Source organism: Pleurodeles waltl, chromosome 7, assembly GCF_031143425.1.
Source record: "Pleurodeles waltl isolate 20211129_DDA chromosome 7, aPleWal1.hap1.20221129, whole genome shotgun sequence".
In the NCBI taxonomy this organism is placed as follows: Eukaryota; Metazoa; Chordata; class Amphibia; order Caudata; family Salamandridae; genus Pleurodeles; species Pleurodeles waltl.
The window spans coordinates 575,696,227-575,708,792 of record NC_090446.1 but is presented as its reverse complement, the minus strand read 5'-3'; the positions used below and the strand labels follow the sequence as shown (position 1 = coordinate 575,708,792).

At 44.6% G+C, this 12,566-nt stretch overlaps 1 protein-coding gene across 3 annotated transcripts in view; it reads left to right on the top strand.

The window, feature by feature from the left end:
• Positions 1-12,566, top strand: part of QPRT (quinolinate phosphoribosyltransferase) — a 34,514-nt gene that overhangs the window by 17,352 nt on the left and 4,596 nt on the right. For all 3 annotated transcript variants that reach the window (XR_011205556.1, XR_011205555.1, XM_069244378.1), the window contains exon 2: positions 10,996-11,552. Coding sequence is in view for 1 of the 3 variants with exons in the window: in XM_069244378.1 (XP_069100479.1) it covers positions 11,001-11,552 (552 nt within the window). In the remaining 2 variants the exon portion in view is untranslated. The remainder of the gene's footprint in view (positions 1-10,995; positions 11,553-12,566) is intronic.

Sequence of the window (12,566 nt, the reverse complement as noted above, 5' to 3'; positions counted from 1 at the left end):
TAGATTGGAAATCCACAGTGTTGCATTGCTGGTTTGTGTCTTTCCTGCATTATTCCTCTAACACGACTTCTTTGTCCTTAGGGGAACTTTAGTGCACTTTGCACTCACTTTTCAGGGTCTTGGGGAGGGTTATTTTTCTAACTCTCACTATTTTCTAATAGTCCCAGCGACCCTCTACAAGGTCACATAGGTTTGGGGTCCATTCGTGGTTCGCATTCCACTTTTGGAGTATATGGTTTGTGTTGCCCCTATCCCTATGTTTCCCCATTGCATCCTATTGTAACTATACATTGTTTGCACTGTTTTCTAAGACTATACTGCATATTTTTGCTATTGTGTATATATATCTTGTGTATATTTCCTATCCTCTCACTGAGGGTACACTCTAAGATACTTTGGCATATTGTCATAAAAATAAAGTACCTTTATTTTTAGTATAACTGTGTATTGTGTTTTCTTATGATATTGTGCATATGACACGAAGTGGTACTGTAGTAGCTTCACACGTCTCCTAGTTCAGCCTAAGCTGCTCTGCTAAGCTACCATTATCTATCAGCCTAAGCTGCTAGACACCCTATACACTAATAAGGGATAACTGGGCCTGGTGCAAGGTGCAAGTACCCCTTGGTACTCACTACAAGCCAGTCCAGCCTCCTACAGTGGTGAGAAATATGCTTGGTGCTCTAATAAACAAGATACGCATTATAGAACAAGAACACAGCCCATTTCTTATATACAGTATGCATAGGATCCATAGAAGTAGTGGAAGTTTTGATCATGAATGGGGGGGTTGTGTAAAACTGCCCAAATCGGGGAGAAAAAATAAAGAACATCCAAAGTTCAGAAAAATGTAATGTTACAAAGTGAGGTACAAGCAGATAAAGTTTAGTCGGTATTCACAGAAAGGGAAGTGTGAGCTTCTCAAAAGGAAAGAGGCGGCCGTCCCTAAAACAATATAGGAGAGTTCAGGTTATAGCCGGCACAATGCCAGACAGTGAAAAAACCATAGTAATGGTGAGGAAGACAAACTCTACCTGAATCTCAACAGGGAGACAAAAATATTCAGATGATTGCAGTGTTCAACCTGCTGGAGTATGACTAAAAAGATACAACAATGAGAAAATTGAAAAATACATCTCAGGTACCCAAAGGGAAAAAATAGAAAATTAATACAAACATTAATATAAAAAATAATTTAAGCATACTTTGCTAGTTTTCCAAAAAGAGATTTGCACCAACAGTAGGGGCAATAAGTACTAGCGCGTCAGACCTTATTAAGTAAACTGACAAGGGAGACGCATATAAGCTGATGGACCTTTTGACTGCACCTTAAGTAGTTCCCACCATATAACCCCGTACCAATACAGGTCAATAACAGCAACAAACAATGACATCAATAATCAATAGGAGCCAGTAATTACCACTCACCATGACCTTGAGATCATGAATAAACACACCTTTATGTAAAAGTTAGAAAGTTTATTTCCCTGTATTAACAATGCTAATGTCACGTAATTTAGTCTCAACATCAAATGATAAACATGCAGAAATAACACTGGTTGATCAAAGCGGCAAAAGAATCGCAATCTAATCAAAACTTGAGCTACCACACATTCTAAAGTTACAATACAAATCAATAACACGAATAACTGCTCAAATGATATAGCATACATTTAGATTCAGCAAAGAAAAGATATCAACTGTTATTACACATAGTGAACTTCATCAGTGAGAACCCTAACTAACATCATTAGAATAGCATGTTTGGGCTTCGTGCAAAGCAATTTAGTCACACAAATTTGGAAAAACATCTAACTATGGCTCCGTCAAAATAGCGGTTGATACCTAGGGACAAAAGCAAATAGACATAACAATCAGTAAAATCATCTTATACCTTGCCTCGGTATGGTTCAGCAAGCTGTGACAGTCTTCGTCAAATGGCCATTAGTTCGGTCAGCAAGACATCAGGATTCAGCATTAAAGTTCAGGAAAAACAAAGTCTCTTCAGGCAGTTCGGAAAAGATAGCTAAATGTTCAGAAAGAAGGGGGAGAATGGCGAAGAATGGCTTCTCTCCTCTTGGTGCAATCCGGCTAAGTTAGATTTCCTTACACTATTTCCCATGTCGTTATTGGTCAAAGAATTGCATGTTTACACTTAGACCAATGAAAATAAAACCCCAAATCTGCAGTTTTACTAGTACATGGTTCACATGTCGATGGTCGGCTCCTCTTCCCATCGTTCTGCTTGTCAGGTTTCAATATTGTTTCAAGTCGGTGCATCCATTGTCTTCTTCTGGGAAGGTCACGTTTTACACATACTACATTATACAATGTTTCTATAGCTAGCACAGCATCTTCTTGCAAGCAGTTTCTCATGAGAACTAACTTCAGCTATGAACACATAGTCAGTACAGTGGAAAATCACAATTTAATTCTCTAAGCAACAAATTTATAAGAGGACAGAAATTGCAGCTTGACATGATGCTGTGCACCTAGGCCCAAGGCCTCGCTAAGTTAAGGCCTACGATTAATAAAGCTAATTCATAATACATAACCTTCAATATGACATATTACTACATCAATAAAACATAAGTTCAACATTTCATATTAATAAGCTATTAATAGGTACTTTGAGAAGATTGGCTACCATTCAGGTAGGCGCAACTTCAAATGCGTGCATTATTTTTCTCTAAGCTAATTCATTTTCTACGCAAATTCAACCTTCAGAATACATGAATATTCATTAGTAAAATTCAGCGTCAACACAGGCATTAAAATACAGCCGTATCTTGGTCTCCAAAGCAAAGTGTAAAGCGAGAATAGGAGTTTGGGCTTTAGCAAGCACAAATTGCTTTGCCGCGTGCAAGTTTCAAAGTGTACTGCGCTGCATTTAATAACAAATGGAGACTGAGAATCGGTGTGTGCGAGAACAGAGTACTTTGTTGTATGCGACGTTTATAAAAGGTGCTGGGGGTTCCCATTCTATGGTCACAATACTGCATGATTGACGAGGAATAATCCATAACAAGCAGGTCTGCAAGTGGAATGCACAGTGAAGGGAGCGCTTTGCCAGCCTATAAACAGAAGTGGCTTCTTCAAAAACTGATCTGCACATGTTCAGGCCGCCCCTCACTCACTGTGATGGGAGAGCGGTGGAAAGTAAAAAAAGGCCCAAACAAATTGAGGATTAGCGGCTGCCATATTGAAAGAACGAAAATGAAACGGGGTGCAGAAGTAGAATAAGCAATAATCTCCAAATATACAGTGGTTAAATGGGGTAGTTTCCACCTATTTTTCATGGATCTAAGAGCTGCATTTGACTGGGTGTATTTAGGGAGATTGTGGTCCATTATGCTTGACATGGATTCTGATTAATCATTAGTCCATTTTTTGGCACAGATGCTTGATGGAGTTACACCGAGGGTAATGTATGTTAAAAATGGTGATTTTACTGATGTCTTTGAAATAAAAGGCGGTGTCAGACAAGGCTGGGGTGACTTGCAGTGAACCAATGGTGAAAGGATGCATGCACCTATTCACGCAGGCTGCAGTGGCAGACCTGCAGACACATTTTGCATTGGCTCCCATGGGTAGCACAATACATGCTGCAGCCAATGGGGAACCCCTGGTGCCCCAATGCCCTGGGTACCTAAGTACCATATAAAAGGGACTTATAATGGGGCAGCAGTATGCCAATTGCTGTTTGTGCGAAGTCCTAGGCAACCAAATTTAGAGGGAGAGAGCACAATCACTGGGGTCCTGGTTAGAAAGATCCCAGTGAAAATAGTCCAAACAGCCAAAAAGTGGGAATAACCATGCCAAAAAGAGGGCACATTCCTACAGTACCTTTCATACTTCCTTTTTAGAGCCTTGCCCTTGTGACAATAACCAGTCAGTCTTTGTTACATATGATATTTTTTTTGCAAGCTATATGCTTCTCCAAGGAAACGGTATCTGATTCCATTGTTGAAGCATTTGAATGTAAGGTGTTGTAGACCAGCTCTATTATATTTGCATCTGCTTCAAGCAGAGTGTGTGTGTGTGTGTATGTATGTGAATATATATATATATATATATATATTCTGCTGTATATATTACACAATTTTGGTAATATACATGCTGTTTGAATTATAGTTCTGTGTACCTGATGTTATACTTTATTTATGCTTATATATTTAACCCTTTCTCTGCTATGCTAAGCTTTTTTTGGCTATTTGGGGTAGTTTGTACTCAGGGATCCATAACCTTTTTGTCCACATAAGCTATCCATGCCAAATTTGTGTCCTTTGTTCCAACATCCTGGGGCTTTTGAAGGTGCACAGGGTTTGTGGATTCTCCTGGGGGGGACCAAGAAAATACAGAAACATTTTGAGTTTTTAAAAAAGAAAATGGAAAAAGTGTCTCAGATAAGTGTCTGTTTTTCCCCTAAAATGGCATCCACAAACGGTTTGCTGTACTAAAGTCACCATCTTCTTAGCTTTCAGTTACATGCAGAGCTAAATAAAAAACAAAACCTAATTTTGTCCCACAGTTTTGGGATTTTTCTGAGGTATCCTATTTTCGCTATTTTGTGTGCTCTCAGTCTACTCCAATTTGTGGTGGAAACCATTGTGAAACCCATGGGTGATCCAGAAAAGCTATAGAGTTCTAAAAAGTTTGAAATAAAGAAATATTGAAAATGAGTAGGAGAAAAATGAGCATTTGTGACATTTTCATCTGTAACTTTTTGTCACAATGGCTGCTTGACAAAAGCAATATACAGTTACGTCTGCTAGGCCCCTCTGGTTGCGGGTATATATAGGGTTTGAGGGTTCTCCAAGAATCCAAGGTACCCTGAGCAAACAACTGAGCTGCACCATACAATGGTTTTTCATTGAGTACCAAGTATAGACCAATACTTATAGCGAAATAGGCAGAGTAAAAAATGAGTGTCAAGGAAACTTATGTATTCCTGAAATGTGAACAACATATAGAGTTTAGGAGCAGTGGTTATTTTTACATCTATGAATTTGTGGGTACCTGTACTAGCGTATGATTTGAAGGGTATTTTCCAAAATTTCATCTTTCTTATAAACTTGATTACTTTTGAAAGGCACAAATGCAGAGAAATACTATTGGCAATAACGCATGTTCTATTATTCTATGGTCCCAGAAGTCTTGCGATTCTTTTTATTAAAAAAAAAAAATTATTAAAGAAAAAAACTTCTGTGGGTAGACCTAGTGCCCAAAATGCAACATGGACGCAGCACATTTTCCTACCCAAAAGTGACCCCCTTTTTCCGATGTGTGTAGTTCTAGATTTTGGACCTTAGCTCAGGTGGTACCTAGGGAAACCAACCTGTACATTTTTTTCTTTTTTTTTTTTTAAAATTTTTTACTAGACACCTAGGGGTATCCAGGGTGAGCAGACTTGGGTGGCTCTCGCCACTTTTTTTTTTTTTACCCAGAATCCCCTGCACACCTCAAACGTTGTTTAAAGAAAACAAATTTTCCTCACATTTCTGTGATGGAAAGTTCTGGAATCAGCGGACAACCACAAACTTCTTTGCACTCAGCATTCCCCCAAGTCTCCCAATAAAAATGGTACCTCACTCATGTGGGTAGACCTACTGCCCATTTCTTCCTGGATATCACTATCAGAGTCCTTGCTCAATCTTAAGTCAATCAATCAGTATTTGTAGACTGCAACTACTGACCGTGAGGGTCTCAAGGTGCTGGGGGGGGGGGGCCTCATCCGATGAGCCACGTCTTGAGGTTCTTCCTTAAGATGGTGAGCGACAGGCTTTGTCTGAGGTGCAGGGGCAGGTTGTTCCAGCTCTTCGCTGCAGTGTAGGTAAAAGATCGTCCTCTGCCGGTGGTTTTGCGGATGCGAGGGACTGTGGCCAGGGCCATCAGGGTGGAGCGGTGGGATCCGGTGGGGGTGTGGAAGGAGACGTGGTGGTTCAGGTAAGCTGGTCCTGCGTTGTGTATGGCCTTGTACATGTGGGTGAGAAGCTTGAAGGGGATTTGCTTCTTGACCGGTAGCCAGTAGAGGGTTCTTATGTGTTGGGAGATGTGTTCTCGGTGAGGGAGGTGCAGAATGAGTCTGGCGACGGGATTCTGGATGAGTTTAAGTTTTTTGATGTTCCTAGTTGCTGTGCCGGCGTAGAAGCATTGCCGTAGTCGAGCTTGCTCATGACTAAGGCACGGGTGACTGTCCTGCGACAATCTGCTGGGATCCATCTGAAGATCTTACGGAGTTTGCAGAGTGTGTGCCAGCAGGAGGAGTTTACCTGGCGGGTCATGGATAGTTAGGAGCTGAGGATGATTCCTAAGTTACAGGCATGCTCGGTCGGTGCAGGGGGGGTGCTGAGGGATGTGGGCCACCAGAAGTCATCCCAAGCTGAGGTGGCGTTTCCGAAGATGATGAGCTCCGTCTTGTCGGAGTTGAGCTTGAGGCAGCTTTCTCTCATCCAGGTGGTGACGGGTTCCATTCCTGTGTGAAAGTTCCTTTTGGCCATGTCTAGGTCTTCAGTGAGGGAAACAATGAGTTGTGTGTCATTGGCATATGACACGATGTTCATACCTTGGCTTCTGACGAAGGCAGCAAGTGGGGCCATGTATACGTTGAACAGTGTGGGACTCGGTGAGGATCCTTGGGGGACTCCGCAGTTGACTTCTGTGGTCTGGAGCTGTAGGACGGGAGTCTGACCCTCTGCGTCCTCCCAGAGAGGAAGGAGTGGATCCATTCCAGGTCTCTTCCACGGATTCCTATGTCGTGGAGTCTGGTGTTCAGAGTGCTGTGGGAGACTGTGTCGAAAGCTGCTGAGAGGTCGAGGAGTATAGGTGCTGCGGTGCGGCTGCAGTGTAGGAGTAATTGGATGTCGTCAGTGGCTGCCAGGAGTGCTGTCTCCATGCTGTGATTGCTGCAGAAGCCAGAGTGGGAGCTGTCCAGGGAGTTGTTGGCCTCGATGAAATTTCGTAGTTGTGCGTTGATTGCTTTCTCTAGTAATTTGGCGGGGTAGGGTAACAGCAAGATGGGCCGGAAGTTCTGATGGGTTGGCCGAAGGTGTCTTCAAGAGAGGGTGTATTTCGGTGTGTTTCCAACTCTCAGGGAAGGTGCTGTGCCGAAGGAGCAGTTGATTGTGTTACGAAGCTCGGGGCGATGGATGCGCTGGCTCTGATGTATATGTGGTGTAGGCAGGGGCCCAAGGGGGCTCTGGAGAGAGTGCTGTTCATGATATTGACTGTTTCCTCTGTGGTAAGCGTGGACCTGCCGTGGATGGTCTGGGCGGGTTCCTGTGGGGTGGGTCGGTTGCAAGTTCTAGTGCCACAAGATGGAAAGCTGTCGTAGATGTCCTGGATCTTGTGGTGGGAAAAGGAGGTGAGTTTGTTGCAGAAGTCCTGTGACAGGAGGATGCTGGTGGCTTCGGAGAGGGGATCTGTGAACTCGTTGCTGACTTAGAATTCCTTTGAGTTGTGTGCAGAGGAGTTAATGTGCACCCAGAGTGCATCCTTCCTTGCGTTCTTGATTTTTTTTTTTTGGTGGGCGGTGGTTGCGTCTCTGAATGAGGTGAGGTCTTCCCTGGATTGGCTGTTCCTCTATTTTTTTCCTCTAAACGTCTGCGGGTATGCTTTGATTCTTGGAGTTCGGTGGTGAACCAGCTGGCCTTCTTAGGTATGCGTTTGGCCGATGTCAACCAGAGAGGCGTTTCTGGTGATCCATGCGTTGAGATTGTACGATCCTGTGTTGGTGTTGTCAGAGGGGGGAGGGAGGGATTTGGAGAGCGATGAGATGAGTTGCTCGTTGGTGAATTCGTTTAATTTCCTATGGGGGGGATCCTGGAAGTGCGGGTGCGGCTGCTGCTGCTGGGTGCGGTGATTGTGAAGTGTATGCAGCAGTGGTCGGTCCAGTCTGGGGTGGAGATGGCCTTGATGGTGATCCGGTCACTTGAGGTGAAGATGGGACTGAGTGTGTGTCCTGCGATGTGTGTGGAGACCAGCTGTCTGAAGCCCAGGGTGGCGAGGAGAACGTTATGTTCTCAATTAGATATCCGGCAATATGCCTCTGCTTTGTAGGTGTCCTTATTCTATAGTACTATGCCTCGTCTATTGTTTGATGATTTGATTATGAGAGATGAATTGTTTGAAGGCATGTAGAATCTTGCGTTCATTTAGCAAGAAATATGGTAAGAAGGTCTTTTGTTGGAAGTTTTGAATATCTTTAAGAACAAACTTTTCAATACTGAGAATTTCAATGAGGGTACTGCTGGAAGTGGGTAAGGATGTAGAGGAAGAGTGGAGTCCTGGGGCTTCTGTGCAAACACGTGGTTCTGTCCCCTTACAGAAAGCTCTCAGTCTCATTTTTCTAAAAAAACAAAAACCTCATGAGATCTCCCTGTAAATCTAGAAAGTCTACTCGTTCCCTGGGAGTCTGGAGCTAAGTATTAAGGAAATAGATGCGGATGACAAATTATGTTATGATAAATTGAAAGCTGGAATAGACTGTGGTTCACCTATTCTAAGGGAAGATCTCATTGATATTGTTTCAGCTGTCTGTCTCTCCCCAGCTGTGGTGTTAAACCATTTCTGATTTCTGCCTCTCCCCATCCAAGTGGGTTGTGATTGTCATCCTCCTAAAAAACGTCAGAGTGCTGGGTGCCATTCAAGTCACCTGGCACTGGGGAAACACTGCTCCTGTGAAGAATTACACTGTTTCAGGAGGGATTCCATTAGGTATTCTGCAACCCCTGTATATGGAAAGAGCAAGTAAGGCTTGCTTTAGCCCATGGTATAACCCATACAGCTCCACTCAACTCTATTTATGTGAATGGAGGCATAACCATAGCACCGCGAGGCTTCACCTGTGTGTCAGTCGCTCAAGACGAACCATGATTGTTTCCATCACCTAAATACTGCTCCACACTGCAGTCAGCTGTTCTTGATGTATAGGGGCAACTCATCCTCTTTGACTTTCATAGAGGGGATGGTACTGTGCTGAAATTGGAATGTCCCCTCCATGATTGTAGTCATGTTACTTTGGTTTTTGATTCCTGGCTGTAAACCTCCAACTATCTTCTGTGTGCGCCAAGGCCTATTCCTGCCTCTTGACATGTGAGATCCTGATCAGTCCTGGAGATGCACACCAAGCATCCCCTCATTGCACTGGCAATGTACTACCAACCCTTTCATTGGTTTAGTACATAGAATGATGTTTGCAGCATATGTGTTTGTGAATCCATAGTTGTGACAGTCTGTGTCACTGAAGTGAAGGCTTACAGTCCCACTTCTATAAAGTTCTGCTTCTGTGTCCTAATGCAGATCTTATTGCTAACACCCCAAGTATGTGCGGTGTTTTGGGGGCAAGTGGCCTGCACGGTACCTGCACAGCATGTCTGAGTGAGCAAGAGTAACGGAGCCCTATGGGATCCATTTAGGATGCCATTAGCCTGGTTTTGTGGACAAGATGGAGGCGAAGTTGTTTTCACAGATGGTGGAAGTGTATTACTGACATTTGTAAAGCTGGTGTGAGGAGCTGCTGATTAGTCTTATTGTAGCAGTGTCATTTGATAGATGGTGGGGCTGAAGGGTTATGATGTGGTCCCTGTGGTTCAAGGTTGGCAGGGCCTCTTGGGTGAGACCACCTTATTGTTTTTCCCTGATCACCCTTCAGTGTGGATAACAGCCTTGTGCAGAAAGTTCAGAGAGAGGTGCAGCAAGACCCCTTTGCTTGTGGAATACACCGAAGGAAGAGGACAGAAGAGAGGTAACTGAGTGCCCAGGTACCTGCAGGTAGCGGACGCTCAGGTTTGAGGTTCGAGGCAAGAAATACGATTTGACCTGTGCTAGAAGAGGATAGGAGCATGCCCTGTGCTGCCGTGACCCAAAGAGAACATTGAGTCTGTCTTTGTGCTGCTGCTCTTGAGAACAGTGCAGCCTAGCCCGAGCCACCTTGACAAGATAAGTGGGGCCTGTAACAAGCCTTCTTGCCTGTGAAGTTGGCTTGTCCATGGCTAAAATAAGACCTCACTGAAGATGAGATGGAAGCGTAGTGCCTGGGAGGAGCCATGCTAGAGTCGATGTTCATGCACTAGATCTCCGATTTTAGATCTCCTGGAGGTTTTCTTCCAAATTAATAGCCCCCCCCCCCCACCCCCGCCCTCTGAAACTGAACAAAGTGAATTCAGCCACCAGGGTCTCTCTCATCTGTGCTGGGAAGTCAGGAGATGCTTCACTCCGCTCAGGCGAGCTGACTGCAGTCGTCTGTGTCATTCCTGCTTTTACTGCTCACAGCTTTTCAGCTACACTATAGTCACTGGGCACTACTTTTGTATTTCATTTGTACTTCACACCTGGTAGCTATCTCACTAATCATCTTTTTGTTATTGCAGAACAGAACAATGTGCAATTTTCGCATGCGATGATGTTCTTTCATTTGAACTAGGCTGTTCTTTTTATAAGTTCTTTGTTCCTTGAATAAGTAACATTTGGGAGCATACACCCTATGCTCACTAGTTCCTCTAACTTCCCCTTGGTTGTGTCATGGATAAGACGTGGTGGAAAGACCAGGAGAAAAGCAGAATCCTGTAAAGTTACTTCGTTAATCTGTTAATGAGAGGTTGGCTGGGTCTTTTTCTCTCCCAATTTTGCAAGATCTAGGATTAAGATGTGCTTTTAGCCTGTCCCAGAAAGCTATTTTTTTTTTCTTTTTTTTTTTCTAAGTTCAGCATGGAGATGTCGAGGGAGCACTGACTTAAGCAGAAGCTGTTGGGGTGCATGTTCTGTGTGAATGCTGGCAGGAGGATATACGTTGCAACACAGAGACCGATTTAAGACCACAAAAGAATCCTTTAGGACTGCCTAAGGGTCACTGGGTGATGTTTTAACAACACTGGTGGTTTTGGTAGGGCACTGTTGGGTGATCTAGGAGCGCCAGTTATCTTGTATGGATGTTTGGAGTTGATGTGCATTCTCTTTGGTTCCTTGTACATGTAATCTCCTGTGGTCCTACTACAGGTGCCATGGCAACTCGACCAGACTTCGGCCATCTGCTTCATCCGGTAACGCTCAAGAAGCTTGCACGTGACTGGTTAAGGGAAGACACTCCTGGCTTCGACTATGGTGGCTTTGTGGTGGGCGAGCGAGAGGAGCTTGCTGTCCTGCTGTGCAAGTCACCAGGGGTGCTTGCTGGGGCACCTTTCTTTGATGCCATCTTTAATGAGTTGGGCTGCACAGTGGAATGGTCCCACCCAGACGGCACCTGGCTTGAACCCATAGCTCGGGTGGCTTCGGTCCGGGGTAAGGTGCGCCATCTACTACTGGGTGAGCGGGTGGCACTTAACTGCCTTGCCCGTTGTAGTGGAATTGCCACCTCTGCACAAAAGGTGGCAGATTTGGCCAAGGTTGCCAAGTGGCATGGGCAGGTAGCTGGCACCCGGAAGACAACGCCTGGATTCAGATTGGTGGAGAAGTATGCTATGCTGGTGGGGGGCTGTTCCACTCACCGCTACGACCTCAGCAGCCTTGTCATGCTGAAGGACAACCACATCTGGTCTGCTGGTAACATCACTCAGGTATGTGGGGTGGGGAGAGGGAAGTCACTGCCATGGATGACAGAACCACACATTCAGTGCTAGAAACCTTTCCCTGTTCTGACACCAGATGTGCCCGTGGGACAACAGCAGAGTTATCCATCAGAGTTACAGCAGAGCAGGCCTTTGGGGTGAATGTATATCTAGCCCAGGTTAACAACAAAGTTATCCTTGCAATGCCAGTTTACGGTAGCCAAGAACTCTCCCTCAGGAGACAGCACAGTGATCTGTCCCGTATCAACACAGGTATATTGGGGAGACAACAGAGTGGTCACTGGGGGATCTCTAGGGTTAGAGGAGAGTGGTCCCCGAGGTGATGATTTAGCATTCCGTGCAGTCATTACATATCTATCTCGTAGGCTTACAGTAGGGCATTTTCTGGATCTATGGCAGATTTGTATTCGCCCGGGTTACAGCAGAGCTCTACTTAGGGTTATGGAAAAAACACCTTTGTGTGTAGAGCATAGCTGTTCATGGGGTTAAGGGACTACCGTCCCTGGTGTTACAAAAAAGCTATTTTAAGGTTACAACAGAGTTATCTTACTGGTAAAAGCAGAGCCATCTTTGGGGTGAAAGTAGGACTTCTTCCTAGGGTGACAGGGAGCTTCCCCTGGAGTGCCAGCAGAGCTATCCCACCTATGATAGAAGTCCCTTCCCTCATGTCCTACTCCTCTTAGAAACCTCTATTTCAGCAAAGTTGATCTTTACAGGGTAGACAGTTAATTCCTTGTATGGAATTCACTGGTGGTTCACACTCCCAGCAGGAACCACGGGGTAGCTGAAATGTATCCTGCAGTAAGTCATCAGAAGCCTATTCCAGGACCCTGGGCAGAGTAATGCGCCAAAGGTGGCGGAGGGCATCTTCATGCAAATCAGTGCAGGGCACCTCCACAGAAGAAGGGGATCAGGACTTCAGGAAGATTACCCACAACATGTTAATCCATCTAAATGCTTGATCACTGAGCAGTGCAGTGTCGTAAAAAATACCTCACTATT